General features: G+C 50.0%; 1 protein-coding gene across 1 annotated transcript in view; it reads left to right on the top strand.

Annotated features, from left to right (window-relative positions):
• LOC129704464 (filamin-B) overlaps window positions 1-19790 on the top strand; it is a 171675-nt gene that overhangs the window by 149671 nt on the left and 2214 nt on the right. Inside the window, exons 42-46 of the mRNA XM_055647561.1 lie at window positions 3008-3138; window positions 8025-8157; window positions 10320-10496; window positions 16828-17046; window positions 18847-19050. Coding sequence (XP_055503536.1) covers window positions 3008-3138; window positions 8025-8157; window positions 10320-10496; window positions 16828-17046; window positions 18847-19050 — 864 coding nt within the window. The remainder of the gene's footprint in view (window positions 1-3007; window positions 3139-8024; window positions 8158-10319; window positions 10497-16827; window positions 17047-18846; window positions 19051-19790) is intronic.

Raw genomic sequence — 19790 nt, forward strand, 5'->3', positions numbered from 1 at the left:
CGGTGTGGTGTGGGCGTTGTGTGGGCGTTGGTCGGTGTGGGCGTGGTGGTCGGTTGGTCGGTGGGCGTGTTGGTCGGTGTGGGTGTTGGTCGGTGTGGGCGGTTGGTCGGTGTGGGCGTGTGGGGTTGGTCGGTGTGGCGTTGGTTGGTCGTGTGGGCGTGTTGGTCGGTGTGTGGGTCGTTGGTTGGTCGGTGTGGGCGTTGGTCGGTGTGGTCGGTGGTGGCGTGGGCGTTGGTCGGTGTGGGCGTTGGTCGTTGTGTGGGTGTTGGTCGGTGTGGGCGTGTTGGTGTGGGGTGTGGGCGTGTTGGTCGGTGTGGGGCGTGTGTGGGTGTTGGTCGGTGTGGGCGTTTGGTTGGGCGTTGGTCGGTGTGGGCGCGGTGGTCGGTGTGGGCGCGTGGTCGGTGTGTGGGCGTGTTGGTCGGTGTGGGCGTGGTCGGTGTGGGCGTGTGGGGTGTGTGTTGGTCGGTGTGGGCGTGTGGTCGGTGTCGTTGGTCGGGTGGGCGTTGGTGTGGGCGTGTTGGTCGGTGTGGGCGTGTTGGTCGGTGTGGGGGTGTTGGTCGGTGTGGCGTGTTGGTCGGTGTGTGTGTGGGGCGTGTGGTCGGTGTGGGCGTTGGTCGGTGTGGGCGTTGGTCGGTGTGGGGCGTTGGTCGGTGTGGGGTGTTGGTCGGTGGGGCGTGTTGGTCGGTGTGGGGTGTTGGTCGGTGTGGGGTGTTGGTCGGTGTGGGCATGGTCGTGTGGGCGTTGGTCGGTGTGGGCGTGTTGGTCGGTGTGGGGCGTTGGTCGCGTTGGTCGGTGTGGGCGCGTTGGTCGGTGTGGTACGTGGGTCGTGCTGGTTGGTCGGTGTGGGTCGTTGGTCGGTGTGGGGCGTGTGGTCGGTGTGGCGCGTTGGTCGGTGTGGGCGCGTTGGTCGGTGTGGGCGCGTTGGTCGGTGTGGGCGTGTTGGTCGGTGTTGGGGCGTTGGTCGGTCGTGGGGTCGGTGTGTGGGTTGTGGTCGGTGTCGTACATCGCGTTGGTCGGTGTGCCCGCGTTGGGAGTGTGGGGGCGTGTGGTCGGTGTGGGCGTTGGTGGGTGTGGGCGTGTGGTCGGTGTTGGCGGTGTGGGCGTGTGGGGCGTTGGTCCCCGTGTTGGTCGGTGGTGGGCGTTGGTCGGTGTGGGCGTTGGACAGGAAGGATGGGCGCGTGTTGGCGGTGTGGGCGTGTTGGTCGGTGTTGGCGTTGGGAGTGTGGGTGAGTGTGCTGGTGTGGGCGTGTTGGGCGGTGGGGTGTTGGTCGGTGTGGGCGTTGGTCTGTGTGGGCGTGTTGGTCGGTGTGGGCGTGTTGGCGGTGTGGACGTGTTGGTCGGTGTGGGGCGTTTGGTCGGTGTGGGCAGAGACCTGTGGTTGTCGTGTAACCGGTGGTGGGGGGCGTTGGTCGGTGTGGGGTGTTGGTCGGTGTGGGCGTTGGTCGGTGTGGGCGTGTTGGTAGTGTTGGGCGTTTCCGTGTTGGTTTTGTGGGCGCTACAGTTTCAATAGACAATAGGTGCAGGAGTAGACCATTCAAGGAGTAGGCTGGAGTATTGCGTACAGTTTTGGTCTCCAAATCTGAGGAAGGACATTATTGCCATAGAGGGAGTGCAGATAAGTGTTCACCAGACTGATCGGTGTGGGATGTCGGTGTGGACTGTCTTATGAAGAAAGACTGGATAGTGGTTGGTTTATACTCTCTAGAATGTTAGGAGATTGAGAGGGGGATCTTATAGAAACTTACAAAATTCTTAAGGGGTTGGACAGGCTAGATGCAGGAAGATTGCTCCCGATGTTGGGGAAGTCCAGGACAAGGGGTCACAGCTTAAGGATAAGGGGGAAATCCTCTAAAACCGAGATGAGGAGAACCTTTTTCACACAGAGAGTGGTGAATCTCTGGAACTCTCTCGCCCCAGAGGGTAGTTGAGGCCGTCTCATCCAGACTCCTCACGTACATCCATCAGAGCGGCTATATTTGGCGCAGGGGTAGATGTGCTCACTTGTGGCCAAGGGGATCAGAGGGTCGATGGAGAGACCTTGGGTACGGGATACTGAGTTGGATGATTTGCCATGATCATGTGACCATGGCGGTGCAGGCTCGAAGGGCCGAATGGCCTACTCCTGCACCTATTTGCTCTGTTTCTATGTTTCTATTCGGCCCTTCGAGCCGGCACCGCCATTCACTGTGATCATGGCTGAACATCCCCAATCAGTACCCCGTTCCTGCCTTCTCCCCATATCCCTTGACTCCGCTATCTTTAAGAGCCCTATCTAGCTCCCTCTTGAAAGCATCCAGAGAACCGGCCTCCACTGCCCTCTGTGGCAGATAATTCCACGGATTCACAACTCTCTGGGAAAAGGTTTTTCCTCATCTCCGTTCTAAATATCTTACCCCTTATTCTTAAACTGTGGCCCCTGGTTCTGGACTCCCCCAACATCGGGAACATGTTTCCTGCCTCTAGCGTATCCAATCCCTTAATAATCTTATATGTTTCAATGAGATCTCCTCTCATCCTTCTAAATTCCAGAGTGTACAAGCCCAGCCGCTCCATTCTCTCAGCATATGACAGTCCCGCCATCCCAGGAATTAACCTGGTGAACCTACACTGCACTCTCTCAAAAGCAAGAATGTCCTTCCTCAATTTAGGGGACCAAAACTGCACACAATACTCCAGGTGTGGTCTCACCAGGGCCCTGTACAACCGCAGAAGGACCTCTTTCCTCTCACATCCCAAAGGTGCGGTTTTGTCGGTAATTCGGCCCTTTGTAAACTGGGTTGGGAGAGGAAGTCGAACGTGGGATTACATAGAGGGGGTGATCGATGGTTGGCATGAGCTCGTTGGGCCGAATGGCCTGATCCCATGCTGTATCTCCCAACCAAACTAAACGAATGTGACCAATGCTAGATGCCATTGAGGTGTACATGTTGTTGAGATGCTGACACTGTGTGATGGGGGTGGGGGGGGGGGGGGCTGTATTTTAAGCTGGTTAACTGACTCAAATGACGTCTGTTTTTTCCAGGTGATTATGAAGTGTCCATCAAGTTCAACGATGAATACATTCCCGACAGTCCCTTCATTGTCCCGGTCGCTGCCTCTCCAGAGGATGCAAGCAGACTTACTGTTTCTAGTCTTCAGGTGAGACATAAGGAAATATCTGGCTCTGGCCCCCTGATTGCACATTCAGAGGTCACACAAGGTCAGGTCATTGGGACTGAGGTTTCTCTCAATGGGAAAGGGCAGGGGAATGATGAAGCCGAGGAAGCTATTGTCGTCTGAAGCAGGGCCTCGACCCAAAACGTCACCTATCCACGTTCTCCGCAGATGCTGCCTGACCCGCTGAGTTACTCCAGCACTCTGTGAAACGTCACCTATCCATGTTCGCCACAGATGCTGCCTGACCCGCTGAGTTACTCCAGCGTCACCTATCCATGTTCTCTGCAGATGCTGCCTGACCCGCTCAGTTACTCCAGCACTCTGTGAAACGTCACCTATCCATGTTCTCCACAGATGCTGCCTGACCCACTCAGTTATGGTGCAGCAGCATCTATGGAGCTAAGGAAATAGGCAACGTTTCGGGCCGAAATCCTTCTGGAAATAGGCAACGTTTCGGGCCGAAACCCGGAAGGGTTTCGACCCGAAACGTTGCCTATTTCCTTAGCTCCATAGATGCTGCCTGACCCGCTGAGTTACTCCAGCACTCTGTGAAACGTCACCTATCCATGTTCTCCACAGATGCTGCCTGACCCGCTGAGTTACTCCAGCACTCTGTGAAACGTCACCTTTCCATGTTCTCCACAAATGCTGCCTGACCCGCTGAGTTACTCCAGCTCTCTGTGTCTATCTTCGATTGTCTAACCTAGTGGGGATTTGCCAAACCAAACCCCTTCCAGACACAATGTAATAACAAGGAACTGCAGGTGCTGGCTTATACCAACATTGCAGAGAAAGTGCTGGAGTATCTCAGCGGGTCAGGTGGCATTTCAGGAGAAAATAGACAGGTGACGTTTTGGGTCGGGACACTTCTTCAGACTCAGTTACACCAGCATTTTGAGTCTATGCCTCCACAGTTCGGGCCTATGATGGAGGCTTTAGCAACATTTACTGCTTGGTTTCTTCATATCCACAGTTCCAGTGTATCCATTGCATTTGCAGAGTCAGGGGTATCGTGGCTGGAGTATTTTCCCTTGTGGTGAAATGATCACGGTAGAACACTTAGAGCAGGATTTGATATTTGATCCCTCGATTGCCAACCATTTTAGTGCCCATTTTAACTGATCCTTGCATCCTGGGCCTCCTCCATTGTCAGAGTGAGGCCTCAAGCAAACTGGAGGAACAGCACCTGATATTCCGCTTGGGTAAGTCACAACCCTACGGTATGAACATTGAATGATCCAATTCCAGGCAACAAAGTCTCTCCCCTCTCCCCCCCCCCCCACCCACTTTCACTGTTAGGCTGTTCAAAGACCTGGGCATGATATTCCATGACCTCAGTTGCTAACCTGTGACTGTCTAGTTAAATGGGTTCCTCTTGATGCAAGTTCTTCAACCTTCCCACAAGATCACTGATTCTTCCAAGAGATTTGTTTCCCCACTGCTGCCACCCCCCGTGACCCAGTTTTGAATTGTACCCGACGCATTACAATCTCGTGCTCTAAAGGACAGAGGCTTTGTGTAGATGTGACCTGTTTGGTGGATGTGTAAAAAGGGGACCACTGTCTGACACGGAACATTGTAGGATGTTTCTCTTGTGTCTCATTTAAAGGCTTCCAGCAGCATACCTGCAAAGATGCATGTCAACAGCCAGCTAAAGGTTGAAGAGCAAGAGTTGGAAGCTAAAAACTTCATTTACAATACAACTTTAAACTAAATTAAATTAACGATAAGTAATTTCAAATTGGGTATCAACTCTTCAACCGTTTAGCAGCCTCTCTTGGTAACAGGTAATGTGAAATAATGTGATCTCAAGGGTGGTGAATCTGCGGGATTCTTTGCCACAGAAGGCTGTGGAGGCCAAGTCAAGTTTATTTGTCACATACACATACGAGATGTGCAGTGAAATGAAAGTGGCAATGCTCGCGGACTTTTGTGCAAAAGACAAACAACAAAACAACCAAACAAATTATAAACACAATCATAACACACATATTCTTTTACATAATAAATAATGGAAGGAAAAACGTTCTGTAGAGGCCAAGTCAGTGGATATTTTTAAGGCAGAGGTAGATAGATTCTTGATCAGTGCGGGTGTCAGAGGTTATGGGGAGAAGGCAGGAGAATGGGGTTGGGAGGGAGAGATAGGTCAGCCATGATTAAATGGTGGCGTAGACGTGATGGGCCGAATGGCCTAATACTGCTCCTATCACATGATCTTAAGGAACGAAGTGGCTCAGATACATCTTGGTTACAAGTGAGTTTTGACTCTACTGATTTTTTTAAAATTTCAAATCAATTTAAAGAACAGCGCTCACAATTAATCAAAACCCAAACTCTGGGCTTCCACGCCACAAATGTTGGTTAGTGGTGGTGTTTAGATTTCCACGAGGAATCTGTAGAGCATGCGGATGCAAATCAACATTGAATCTTCCAACCATCGAAGAGACAAGTCTACAATTTTAAATCTAGCATTTTACAGGAACTAGATTCACATTTGGGTTTGTCGGAAGATTTGGCAATAATTGTATTGTCAGCGGAAAGGCTGTACATGGTTACAATCGAGCCATCCACAGTGTACAGAGGGGTATATTTGACGTGCTCAAGAAGGGTCTCGACCCAAAACATTGTCCGTCATTACCTCTGAAGAAGGGTTTCGGCCTGAAACGTCGCCTATTTCCTTCGCTCCATAGATGCTGCTGCACCCGCTGAGTATCTCCAGTCACTAAGTTGCTGGCATATCCTCCAGGCTGACTAAAGCCACAGCTGGCAGAGTTGCTGCCTCACAGTGCCAGAGACCCAGCTTCGATCCTGACCTCGGATGCTGCCAGTGTGGAGTTTGCACGTTCTCCCTTTGACCGCGTGGATTTGCACCGGTTTCCCAAAGCCGCGTGTGTCCGTAGATTAGTTGACCCTCTGTAAATTGCCCCTGGTGTGCAGGGAGTGGATGAGAGAGTGGGATAACATAGAACTAGTGTTGGTCGCCGTGGGCTAAAGGGCCCTGTTTCCACGCTGTATCTCAAAACTCAATCTGTAGACCAAACACTTGGTTCTTGCAGTAAAATCCAAGCCATGTCATGTAAACCAATGTAGCAAACACACCCCTGAACTGAAAGACAATCAAAATATGTTTGACGGAGTTGGAATGTCGCTAGCCTGTTTATTCCAGTGTCAAGTTGCCTGAGATCAGTGAAATCATTGCTTAGTCTCGAGTTCTGATTTGAGAACCATAAGGTTTCATGTCACACTATTTTTAAACCACGTATCTTGGGCCTGAAATGTGCAAACCACTTCCTATTTTTGCCATATTAAAATTAATTCCATAACCCACCCAACACATCACGATAGATTATTGGCTACACGCACCATCGGCTGTTAAGAATTATGAATCTGTGATGCCGTTACTTCTTTTTAAAAACGGAACTTCCTTACTAGTTGTGTAAGAAGGAACTGATTGTGTAGGAAGGAAATGCAGATGCTGATTTAAACTGAAGGTAGACACAAAATGCTGGAGTAACTCGGCGGGCCAGGCAGCATCTCTGGAGAGAAGGAATGGGTGACGTTTCGGGCCGAGACCCTTCTTCCGACCCATACGAATTCCTCGTATATGGTGCAAAACATATTTGGCTAATAAAGTATGATTTTGAGAGTCTGAGGAAGGGTCTCGACCTGAAACGTCACCCGTTCCTTCTCTCCAGAGATGCTGCCTGACCCGCTGAGTTACTCCAGCGTTTTGTGTCTATCTGTACTCGTTGCCACAGAATGCTACCTGACAAATGCCGACTTCATCCCCACATCCCAAGTTAAACCCAATCTTCAAGTGGCTTTTTATTTGGCTAGACAGAAAATTAGTTTTGTTAATTGTGCGAGACCTTTTAAACAATGAAGCGGTGCAGGTTTAGTGTTGGTCTTTGTGAAGCTACTCTGTGTGGAGTTGCCACCTGCTTTCCATCAGCGAGCTTCCTTTCCAAGCCGGCTGTCTTTAATCTACAAACTTTTCAGAGATCTAAACCAGTTGCATTACTGACACATGGATTCTTGTCGTCAAGTTGCGATGTTTCATCACCTACGCCGTTTCTGCACAGATTGCAAGCAGAACAGCCCACACTAATTCATTGCATGAGCTCCGCATAATAGACGTGTGGTTCAGTCGACAACATGAAACTCATTCGCAATTACCTGCAGGGCTTTCATCTGTTCAAGACCAGGCGGTAATGGCTTTTCTCTTCCAAAACTTTCTCCTTTATGTTCATGTGATTAAGAGCAGAATTAGGCCACTCGGCCCATCACGTCTACTCCGCCATTCAATCAATAGACAATAGGTGCAGGAGTAGGCCATTCGAGCCAGCGACGCCATCCAATGTGATCATGGCTGATCATCCCCAATCTGTACCCCGTTCCTGCCTTCTCCCCGTACCCCCTGACTCCCTATCCAGCTCTCGCTTGAAAGTATCCAGAGAACCGGCCTCTGAGGCAGAGAATTCATCTGTTAAATCGTGGCTGATTTCTCTCTCCCTCTCGACCCCATTCTCCTGCCTTGTCCCCATAACCCCTGACGCGCCCGTGTTAATCACGAACCTATCCATTGACGTTGCCTCCACAGCCTTCTGTTAGTACCAAGGAACTAATTCCTTGAGGGAAACATAAGACAGTGTAAGCCTTGAACCAGTGGCCGTGTTGGGTTGCATTTGAACCCACGTGTGTGTTGTGTTTGAGTACGTTCTGTGATCCTTGGTGTGGTGACGTTATTGGCATGCGGCCCAAGTGGGTAAAAATGGAGGTGGACGTTCCGATTCCCTTCCGCTGTTGTTCCGCACGGGAGCGTCCGTGTTGTAAACGTTCAAAGTAAACGTTTCCCATTCATTCCCCAGGAGTCAGGATTGAAGGTGAATCAGCCCGTGTCTTTCGCTGTGCGGCTAAACGGTGCGAAGGGTTTGCTGGACGCCAAGGTCCACTCCCCGTCCGGGGCAGTGGAGGACACGCACGTCTCACAGATAGAGCCAGGTAGGTGTCTGGCAGCAGCCTGCTTGCTGTCTACAACTGTATCCACCCCCTCGACTGTCCAACCCCACCCCACCTCGTGGTAACGCACGGTTCGGGTGACGTGGGCGACGCTGAGTAAAGGAGTTCTTGAGCCTGGTTTCTTTCTTTCGTTAAACCCCTGTCCCACTGTACGAGTTCATTCCAAGAGCTCTCCCGAGTTTGCCCTGATTCGAACTCGGAGATTTACGGTAATGGGTACTCGGGGCTCTCGTGGACATTTTGCAACGTGTTGAAAAATCTTCGCGAGTCTTCCCGAGCTTACCTGCCGTTAGCGAGTCTTCCCGAGTACCTGCCGTTAGCGTTACGAGCCGTTAAGAGACGTCCCCGAGCTCCGACGTACCCGCTACGTTCATTCTCCGTGCATAACACGAGTTTGATTTTTTTTTAAACTCAGGAGAGCTCTTGGAATGAACTCATACAGTGGGACAGGGCTATCAGAAGTACTTGCGTGCTGTTTGATGTACATGTGCAAATGAAGACTTAATCATAGGTAAACAAAAATGCTGGAGAAACTCAGTGGGTCTGGCAGCATCTCTGGACAAAAGGGAATGGGTGACGTTTCGGGTCGAGCCCCTTCTTCAGACTCGGCCTGAAATCTCAACTATTCCTTTTCTCCACAGATGCTGCCTGTCCCGCTGAGTAACTCCAACATTTTGTGTCTTACCTTCAGTTTAAACCAGTTCCTTCCTACACATTATGATGTTTGATGGAATGTATAGGTGCAAGTGAAGACTTAAGAGCCGGTCCAACTAGGCCGTCATTTGCGCGTCACGCAGATGGCGTGCGAAGATTTTGTACATCACAATATCCTGCGACACCGCGCGTGGCCACGCGTCACTGCCTATGTCATCAGGCACCATGCGCGCATCATGTGCGTGTCATGATGTCGCATAAATTATGCACAAATGACAGCCAAGTGGGACGGCCCCTTTAGTCATAGTCATACAGCATGGAAACAGGCCATTCGGCCCACGTTGACCAAGACGCCCCATCTACCTGCCTGCATTTGCCCCATGTCCCTCTGAACCTGTCCAGATGTCGTTTAAACATCGAATTCTCCCTATTTTGTTAGTCCTTGCTGTCTCCTCCCCTTCCTCAGCTCCCCTGCTGTCTCCTCCCACCCTCCAGCCTTCTGGCTACTCCTCCTTTTCCCTTTCTTGTCCCCACCTACCCCCACCCCCGATCAGTCTGAAGAAGGGTTTCGGCCCGAAACGTTGCCTATTTCCTTCGCTCCATAGATGCTGCTGCACCCGCTGAGTTTCTCCAGCTTTTCTGTGTAACCTTCGATTCTCCAGCATCTGCAGTTCCCTCTTAAACACAGATGTCGTTTAAATATTGTTATAGTTCCTGTCTCAGTTACCTCCACTGTCAACTAACTTCATATACCCACCAACTGCTGTGTGGAAGAAGTTATCTAACCTTAAACCTATGATTCCTCCACAGTTGCCGATATTGGGTTTTCCTCTTTAGTATTCCTCCTGATTTCATGTATGTCAAGTCTGCAAGTTCATCATATATAATGTTAGTCACTGGAGTATAAATGCTGGCCACTTTGCTGAATGCATGCTTTACAAAGACTCCAAGTGCTGGAGTAACTCAGCAGGTCAGGCAGCATCTCTGGAGAGAAGGGAATAGGTGACATTTCGGTCCGGGACCCTTCTTCAGTCCCGAAGGTGTTCTTCAATCTGAGGGAGGTCCCGATACGAAACGTCAACCATCCATGTTCTCCAGAGATGCTGCCTGACCCACTCAGTTATGGTGCAGCAGCATCTATGGAGCTAAGGAAATAGGCAACGTTTCGGGCCGAAATCCTTCTGGAAATAGGCAACATTTCGGGCCGAAACCCTTTCGGGTTTCGGCCCGAAACGTTGCCTATTTCCTTAGCTCCATAGATGCTGCCTGACCCGCTGAGTTACTCCAGCACTGTGTGAAACGTCACCTATCCATGTTCTCCACAGATGCTGCCTGACCCGCTGAGTTACTCCAGCACTCTGTGAAACGTCACCTATCCATGTTCTCCACAGATGCTGCCCGACCCGCTGAGTTACTCCGGCACTCTGTGTCTACCTTGTTCCTGGTTTCTGCGTGCGTTCGTTGATTGCCGTTGTTGGTGTTTGTTACAGACAAGTATGCCATTCGATTCCTCCCACGTGAGAATGGGCTTCATTCCATCGACGTCAAATTCAACGGCCAGCACATCACTGGAAGTCCGTTTAAGGTTCGCGTTGGTGAGCCGGGACAGGCGGGTGACCCGGGCCTGGTCACGGCATACGGCTCCGGCCTTGAGAAGGGAACTACTGGTAAGACAGCGATGTGTCGCGATGTCTCGCCCCGCTCCGGATCCATTGGTGGTCTGGCAGATAGGGTTTTCCAGCTGCAAAAACCTTTGTGATTTAGTTTCGAGATACAGCGTGGAAACCAGCACTTCAGTTCTGACACCATGTAATGAGTTGAGTCGAACACATATGCAGATACAACACATGTTTCTTAAATCTACTTACAGCAAGGATCTGCAGGACATTACATTTCCTAGCAGCTACTCATATTAACTAGCGTAGGCCAGCTCTTGATAATATAAAGCACGTACTAGGCGGACTCACTACTAACAGGCAGTATAATTGACGTATGAAGTAGCCAATCTACATTTTGTAATTCAGTTTAGAGATATAGCTCGCAAACCGTCCCTTCGACCCATTGGATCTATGCCGGCCAGCGATCCCCGCACACTTAGAAACATAGAAACATAGAAAATAGGTGCAGGAGTAGGCCATTCGGCCCTTCGAGCCTGCACTGCCATTCAATATGATCATGGCTGATCATCCAACTCAGTATCCCGTACCTGCCTTCTCTCCATACCCCCGATCCCTTTAGCAACAAGGGCCACATCTAACTCCCTCTTAAATATAGCCAATGAACTGGCCTCAACTACCCTCTGTGGCAGAGAGTTCCAGAGATTCACCACTCTCTGTGTGAAAAAAGTTTTCCTCATCTCGGTCCTAAAGGATTTCCCCCTTATCCTTAAACTGTGACCCCCTTGTTCTGAACTTCCCCAACATCAGGAACAATCTTCCTGCATCTAGCCTGTCCAACCCCTTAAGATTTTTGTAAGTTTCTATAAGATCCCCTCTCAATCTTCTAAATTCTAGTGAGTACAAACCGAGTCTATCCAGTCTTTCTTCATATGAAAGTCCTGACATCCCAGGAATCGGTCTGGTGAACCTTCTCTGTACTCCCTCTATGGCAAGAATGCCTTTCCTCAGATTAGGAGACCAAAACTGTACGCAATACTCCAGGTGTGGTCTCACCAAGACCCTGTACAACTGCAGTAGAACCTCCCTGCTCCTAGACTCAAATCCTTTTGCTATGAAACCATCCTACACCATCCTACACCCACTTGGGACATTTTTCATATTTATACCAAGCCAATTAACCTACAAACCTTCACGACTTTGGAGTGTGGGAGGAAACTGAAGATCTCGGGGGAAAAAACCTATGCAGTTCACGGGGAGAAGGTACAAACTCCGTACAGGCAGCACCCGTAGTCGGGATCGAACCCGGGTCTCCGGCGCGGCATTCGCTGTAAGGCAGCAACTCTACCGCTGCGCCACCGTGACCGCCCCGTGATTGGACGCTCAACGTTTACGGGCCATTTTATTTCAACAAACAGCAGTACGGTGGCGCAGCGATAGAGTTGCTGCTCTACCGCACCAGAGGCCCGGGTTCCATCCTGACTATGGGTGCTGTCTGTACGGAGTTTGCATGTTCTCCCCGCGACCTGCGTGGATTTCTTCCAGATGTGCCAGTTTCCTCCCACGCCCCAAAGACGTGCGGATTTGTAGGTTAATCGGTAAATTGCCCCCTAGTGTGTAGGGAGTGTACGAGAAAATGGGATAACATAGAACTAGTGTGATCGATGGTCGGCGTGGACTCAATGGGCCAAAGGGCCTGTTTCTATGTTGTATCTCTAAACCAAGCAATTGTAGGCTAATTGGCCCCTGTTAATTATCCCGTGTGTAGGGCGTGTATGAGAAGGTGGGATAAGATAGAGATAGTATGATCACGTGATCAATATTCAGTGGGCCGAAGGGCCTGTTTACTTGCTCTATCTTTCAATTGCTCAAATTTGCCATGATCTATTGTTTGCTGATACTTCAGATGTTAGGCCCAATTATATTTCCTCAGTAAGTCTCGACCCGAAACGTCACCCATTCCTTCGCTCCATAGACACTGCCTCGCCCGCTGAGTTTCGCCAGCATTTTTGTCTACCTCCGATTTTTCCAGCATCTGTAGTTCTTTCTTAAACACTCCTCGGTAAATAAGTTCAGTTTAGTTTATTGTCGCATGTACCGAGGTTTCACGATGAGTGAATGTACACAGTTAAGGGCCTGTCCCACTTGGCTGTCATTTGCGTGTCACGCAGATGGCGGGCGGAGATTTTGTACATTCGCGCGTCACTGCCTATGTCATCGCGCACCATGCACGTGTAATGAGCACCATGCGCGCATCACGTGCGTGTCACAACGTGCGCTTAAATTACACACGGCCAAATGACGGCCAAGTGGGACAGCCCCTTCAGTGCATGATTGTGAGCTTTGAGCTACTATGGGCTGTTCTTGTGCAGTACGAGGCATTTATTTATAGAATAATTCACAGGCACATTAAACAAATGTCAAGTCTTCAAGTTGATCTTTGACTGAATTCCATCTGTTTCCCCGTCCACACTCCAGCTCCAGGAACCGTAAACCTGGTCTCCATGTTGGGTCATGTTATTCTAAGGTTTTTTTTTTTTGTCCTCTCTGTGAAAGAAGCCCTTTCTTTCATATGTCGAGGCCAGACCGTATCTGTAGCTGGAGGGGTCTCACTCGCTATAAATTAAATGCTAACAGCTCCGGCATTCCCCCCTCTGGGAAACAAGGCAGTGAGTCACAGGGAGGGGTGGGGGTGGGGGGGAGAGGCAAGATGTGGATCCAAGGCTTTCATTAGCAGCGTAACCATTGATTACCCCAGTCCAGTGTCACTGCTTGCTCTCTGGTCATGCCCTGCTCCCACATAAACAGCTTCAGTCTCCCAAGCAGAGAGGTTTGTAGACTGCGAGATAGAAGCGTACATGGATGGCTTGCCTCTTTCCTTGTGGAGTCGTGAGTTTGTAGTCTCTGCGTCTGGCCCCCCAGCTTTTCAATGGGATAAATTCCAGGTGTTCATTTGCTCTAACGGTAACAGTCTGTGTATTGTCCAGGCACAAAGACTACTGCACATTCCCCTTCAGCAGTAACATTTACTTTCTCCCAGTCATAGAGTGATACAGTGTGGAAACAGACCCTTCGGCCCAACTTGCCCATACACTAGTCCCACCTGCCTGCATTTGGTCCATATCCCTCTAAACCTGTCCTATCCGATTCGGATCAGATTCAGATCCATGTACCTGTCTAACTGTTTCTTAAATGTTGCGATAGTCCCAGCCTCAAATATCTCCGCTGCAGCTCGTTCCGTACACCCACCACCCTTTGTGCGAAAAAGTTACCCCTCAGATTCCTAATAAAACTTTTCCCCTTCACCATTTTGCTGGAAGTTCCGGTCAAGTTACAATTTTTCCTTCAATTGCCCGAATAATGTTTCTATTTCAAGACCAATCTCGGCTACAATAGTCAATTCCAATCTTTCTAATTCCCTCGAGTTCTGGAAACCAACACATGGCGTCTGAACAGCCCTTCCATAAGCCAGGGTACTGTCCGATTCACCTCTACCCCATTGCGGACATTGGACTTTGTCTCTGGAACTGGTGCGCTACAATGCTGAGAACTATATCCTGCACTCTGTATCTTCCCCTTTGCTCTACCTGTTGGACTTGAGTTTGACTTGATGGCATTGATGAATAGTATTGTTCAAAGGAAGACAAAAATGCTGGAGAAACTCAGCGGGTGAGGCAGCATCTATGGAGCGAAGGAACAGGTGACGTTTCGGGTCGAGACCCTTCTTCGGATAACTTGTAAAACCAAGTTTGTCACTGTACCTCACTGCACATGACAATAATGAACCTAAACCTAAAGCATCATTCCAGTAGTTGCTGATGGATGAGTGTGCAGCCACAGTTACTGTAAGCAAGGATCTGTCTGTTCTCCCAAGGCCACTGATGAAGAGCAGAAGGGAGCTATCTCTTCATGGCCAGTTTTGGTATCTCAGCCAAACTCACTGAAGATAACAAAGGTTGATCAAAGAGATGCTAGCGATTGGAGAGGAATGGGTGACGTTTCGGGGTCGAGACCTTTCCTCGTCCGTCTGGAGAAGGGTCTCGACCTGAAACATCACACATTCCTTCTCTCCAGAGATGCTGCCTGCCCCCCGCTGAGTTACTCCAGCAGTTTGTGTCTAGCTTCGGTTTAAACCGGCATCTGCGGTTCATACACAACACGCAAGAGACAGCAGTTGCTTGAATCGTGAGCAAAACACAGAGTGCTGGAGTAACTCAGCGGGTCAGGCAGCATCTGTGGAGAACATGGATAGGTGACGTTTCACAGAGTGCTGGAGTAACTCAGCGGGTGCAACAGCATCTATGGAGCTAAGGAAATAGGCAACGTTTCGGGCCGAAACCCTTCCGGGTTTCGGCCCGAAACGTTGCCTATTTCCAGAAGGGTTTCGGCCCGAAACATTGCCTATTTCCTTAGCTCCATAGATGCTGCTGCACCATAACTCAGCGGGTCAGGCAGCATCTGTGGAGAACATGGATAGGTGACGTTTCACAGAGTGCTGGAGTAACTCAGCGGGTCAGGCAGCATCTGTGGAGAACATGGATAGGTGACGTTTCACAGAGTGCTGGAGTAACTCAGCGGGTCGGGCAGCATCTGTGGAGAACATGGATAGGTGACGTTTCACAGAGTGCTGGAGTAACTCAGCGGGTCAGGCAGCATCTGTGGAGAACATGGATAGGTGACGTTTCGGGTCCAGACCCATCTTCATATTGAGAGTCGGGGGAAAGAGAAATAAGAGCTATAGACGGTGATGTAGAGAGATTTAGAAGAAATGAATGAAAGAGATGCAATATTGTAACAATGATAATTGTTAGCTGTGGAAACGAGTTACAAACAATGAGGCTGAACAAGACGGTTTTTGAAGCTGGTACGACAGGGGGGGGGGGGGGGGGGGGGGGGGGGGGTGGGATGGATGGAGAGAGGGTTACAGGGTTTTACTTGAAGCTAGAGAAGTCAATGTTCATACCGCTGGGCTGTAAACTCCCCAAGGGAAATATGAGATGCTGCTCCTCCAGTTTGTGCTGAGTCTCACTCTGACAATGGAGGAGGCCCAGGACAGAAAGGTCAGCGTGGGAATGGGAGTTAAAGTGTTTGGGAACCGGGATATCGGGCAGGTCCAGACTTGGGCACTTTGTGTACACTGCCATCTCTGCCCCCGACTCTCTCTGAGTTGCATCTCTGGAAAGCAGTTCACTGTTTCCATGACTCTGCCGACAGCCAGCACCGCATCCAATAACTGGCTCGGCCCAATCAACAACCATTGTGTGCCTCTTTATAAATGTTAGCAGTACGGGGCTGGCCGTGAACAAAGGCGCTGCTCACACAGCCACACAAAGCCACTTTGTAAATTCTTCAAGCTAATTCACTGCGAGTGCCAGCAAATATCTCCGAGATCTTTGAATGCCTTCGTATCTTTCAAAGCTACTCTTGAATCTGCTAGAAATCTATAACCACACTGCAGCACGGGAAAAACACAATTTTTTTTAACAATGTTTTAAAAATTCACCTTGTAAATTTATAATTCACAGCGTAAAACCCCTGTCCCACTGTACGAGTTCATTCCAAGAGCTCTCCCGAGTTTTGCCCTGATTCGAACTCGGAGATTTACGGTAATGGCCGCTCGTCGGTACTCGGGGCTCTCGTGGACATTGTTCAACATGTTGAAAAATCTTCACCAGTCTACCCGTGCTTAACTGCCATTAGCGAGTCTTCCCGAGTACCTGCCGTTAGCGTTACGAGCCGCTAAGTGACGTCCCCGAGCTCCGACGTACCAGCTACGTACATTCTCCGTGCTTACCACGAGTTTGATTTTTTTTTTTAACTCGGGAGAGCTCTTGGAATGAACTCGTACAGTGGGACAGGGCCATTAGGATTAGAAGTTGCTTGCATGTGTCACCGACAATTACCACACAGATCGCTTGAGGCCACCGAGCAACTGAGGCCTTTGATCAAACTTCACCCAGAATAACTTAGTTTTAAATGCCCTTTTGCAAAAGTTATGGTTTACTGTTAAATTGGGTTTGACTGCGTTGAATAAGTCAGGGTTGGGTTTAATTTAGTTTAATTTAGAGAAACAGGCCCTTCGGCCCACCTAGCCCGCGCCGACCAGCGACCCCCGCACAGCCAGACATAAAAACAGTTTTAAACCACGAGTAGTTGCTCTACTCAACAGCCAAACATCTGTAGCCTCCCTTTGATCTGGTATTTTGTTGGTTCACATGCTTGATCAATGGTGTTTTATCATTAATGTTTTATAATTATTAATGTTTAGTGTTTTCTGAGTCACTGTATGTCATGTTGTTACTTGTGGGCGGAGCACCAAGGCAAATTCCTTGTATGTGAATACTTGGCCAATAAACTTACTCATTTAACGCCTTTATTGCAGGCGTCCAGTCTGAATTCATAATTAAAACAGCCACCGCGACCCCAGGGGCGTTGACGGTGGCCATTGATGGACCGTCCAAGGTGAAAATGGACTGCCAGGATTTCCCGGAGGGATACAAGGTGTTGTACACACCCATGGCACCAGGCGACTACCTCATCGGCATCAAATACGGAGGCCCCTACCACATTGCTGGCAGCCCTTACAAGGCCAAAGTTACAGGTAACATCACCTGTACACCACACACCTTGGATAGGACCGGGTTACAGGGACACGGGCAGGCGGGACTAGTGTAGATGGGGCGTGTTGGTCGGTGTGGGCAGGTTGGGCCGAAGGGCCTGTTTTCACTCTGTGCCGACACTCTTCTTTCTCCCCCCCTCCACCGCACTCCCCCCCCCCCCCATCCCCATCCCCACACCCCCATCTCTCTCTTCCCACCATCTCTCTCTCCCCCTCTCTCTCTCTCCCCCCATCTCTCTCTCCCCATCTCTCTCTCTCCCCCATCTCTCTCTCCCCATCTCTCTCTCCCCCATCTCTCTCTCTCTCCCCATCTCTCTCTCTCCCCATCTCTCTCCCCCCCTCTCTCTCCCCCATCTCTCCCTCCCCCATCTCTCCCCCCCCCCCCCCCACTCACGGCCATTGACGACTGCACTGCGACTGCCTCCCCCCACACACACATTGTTGATGTCATTAACGTTGCCACTAACCTCCACCCTGCCCACAGATTCACTTGAACCCCTACACACAGTATCTCCAACAACACCTCCCGCCCCCCTGAACTGATCTGTCTCCATCACGGCCTGTTGACTGATGTCTACTATATAACCACCCACGCCCCCCCCCCCCCTCCCTTGACTACACCCCCCCCCCGCCAGCCTCCTGCAGTTGGTGCCACCCCACCCCCTCCTCTCAGTTTTCTCCATCTCTGCCGCATCTGCTCCCGTTGGTGATCTATTGAACCGTTCAGGTTAATTATTGTCGAGTGTACCGAGGCTCAGAGAAACGCAATGCTGTACATGGGATCCAATCAAATCCAATGATACTACACATCATTGCAATCAAGTCAAACTCCAGTCCAACAGGTGGAGCAAAGGGGAAGATACAGAGTGCAGGATATAGTTCTCAGCATTGTAGCGCACCAGTTCCACTCTCCATAGAGTAAAGTCCTATAGCTCAGGCCCTCCAGTCCTGGCAACATCCTCAGAAACCTGTCTAACAACATCTGTCTCAAAGCAATGTGACCAAAACATAGGTTCTTAAGTGATAGGAACAAAATTAGGCCATTCAGCCCATCAAGTCTACTCCGCCATTCAATCACGGCTGATCTATCTTTCCCTCTCAACCCCATTTTCCTGCGTTCTCCCCGTAACCCCAGACACCCGCACTAATCAAAACGGAACACAATACTCAATGCAGTGTCAGCAATGTCAGACTCGAGTCCAACAGGTAGAGCAAAGGGGAAGATACAGAGTGCAGGATATAGTTCTCAGCATTGTAACGCACCAGCTCCAGAGACAAAGTCCAATGTCCCGCAATGGGGTAGAGGTGAATCGGACAGTACACTAGCTTATGGAAGGACCGTTCAGAAGCCTGGTAATGGAGGGGAAAAGTCAAGAGTGTTTTATTGTCATGTGTCCCAGATGGGACAATGAAATTCTTGCTTGCTGCAGCACAACACAATATGTAAACATAGTACACAACGAGAGGAAGAAAACGTTCAGTGTGTGTGTGTGTATATATACATGCGCACATACTCAATAAATAATAAATATAGGTCACTGATAGTAATAGTCTGGTGTAGTTCAGAGCTTATTTGCTGTTGTGTTTAACAGGCTGATGGCAGCTGTTCCTGAGTGTGGTGGTGCGGGCTTTCAAGCTTCTGCTCCTTCTGCCGGGCGGGAGCGGAGAGAAGCAGGAGTGGGACAAGTCTATAGAGTTTGCGCGTTGATTTAGTATTGGAACTGGGGTTGAAGTGACAGATGTAGGTTGACCACATGTGTCCGTGTCCGTGTGTGTTTCCAGGTCCGCGGCTGGTCAGCGGGGGAGGCCCGCATGAAAGCTCCACCATCATGTTGGAATCGGTCACCAAGTCGACGACTCTCAGCTCCTACAGTGCTCTGCCCACCTTCTCCTCAGACAGCAGCAAGGTGGTGTCGAGTGGAGCCGGGCTCAGCACGGCCATCGTGGGCCAGAAGAGCTGCTTCTCTGTGGACTGTGGCCGAGCAGGTAACTGTAGCCATAGGTCATAGAAACATTGAAACATCGACAACAGGTGCAGGAGTAGAGGCCGTTCGGCCCTTCGAGCCTGCACCATTCGCCCTTCAATATGATCATGGCTGATCATCCAACTCAGTATCCCATCCCTGCCTTCTCTCCATACCCCCTGATCCCTTTAGCCACAAGGGCCACATCTAACTCCCTCTTAAATATAGCCAATGAACTGGCCTCAACTACCTTCTGTGGCAGAGAATTCCACAGATTCACCACTCACTGTGTGAAAAAAAAAATATCTCATCTCGGTCCTAAAGGATTTCCCCCTTATCCTCAAACTGTGTGACCCCTTGTTCTGGACTTCCCCAACATCGGGAACAATCTTCCTGCATCTAGCCTGTGCAAACACTAAGAATTTTGTAAGTTTCTATAAGATCCCCCCACAATCTTCTAAATTCTAGAAGAAGATAGTTGCTAGTGGCCAGTAGTGGACACACAGTGCTGGAGTGGCCCAGCGGGTCAGGCAGGTAACAGTGGCAACATAACATGATGGGTCAGTAGTGGTTTTAGTTTTAGATATTAGAGATACAGCGCGGAAACAGGCCCTTTTGGCCCACCAGATCCGTGCCGACCAGCGATCCCCGCACATTAACACTATCCTACACACACTGGGGACAATTTTTTACATTTACACCAAGCCAATTAACCTACAAACCCGTGCGTCTTTTGAGTGCGGGAGGAAACCGAAGATCTCG

The sequence above is a fragment of the Leucoraja erinacea genome, chromosome 16 (assembly GCF_028641065.1).
Source record: "Leucoraja erinacea ecotype New England chromosome 16, Leri_hhj_1, whole genome shotgun sequence".
Classification (NCBI taxonomy): domain Eukaryota; kingdom Metazoa; phylum Chordata; class Chondrichthyes; order Rajiformes; family Rajidae; genus Leucoraja; species Leucoraja erinaceus.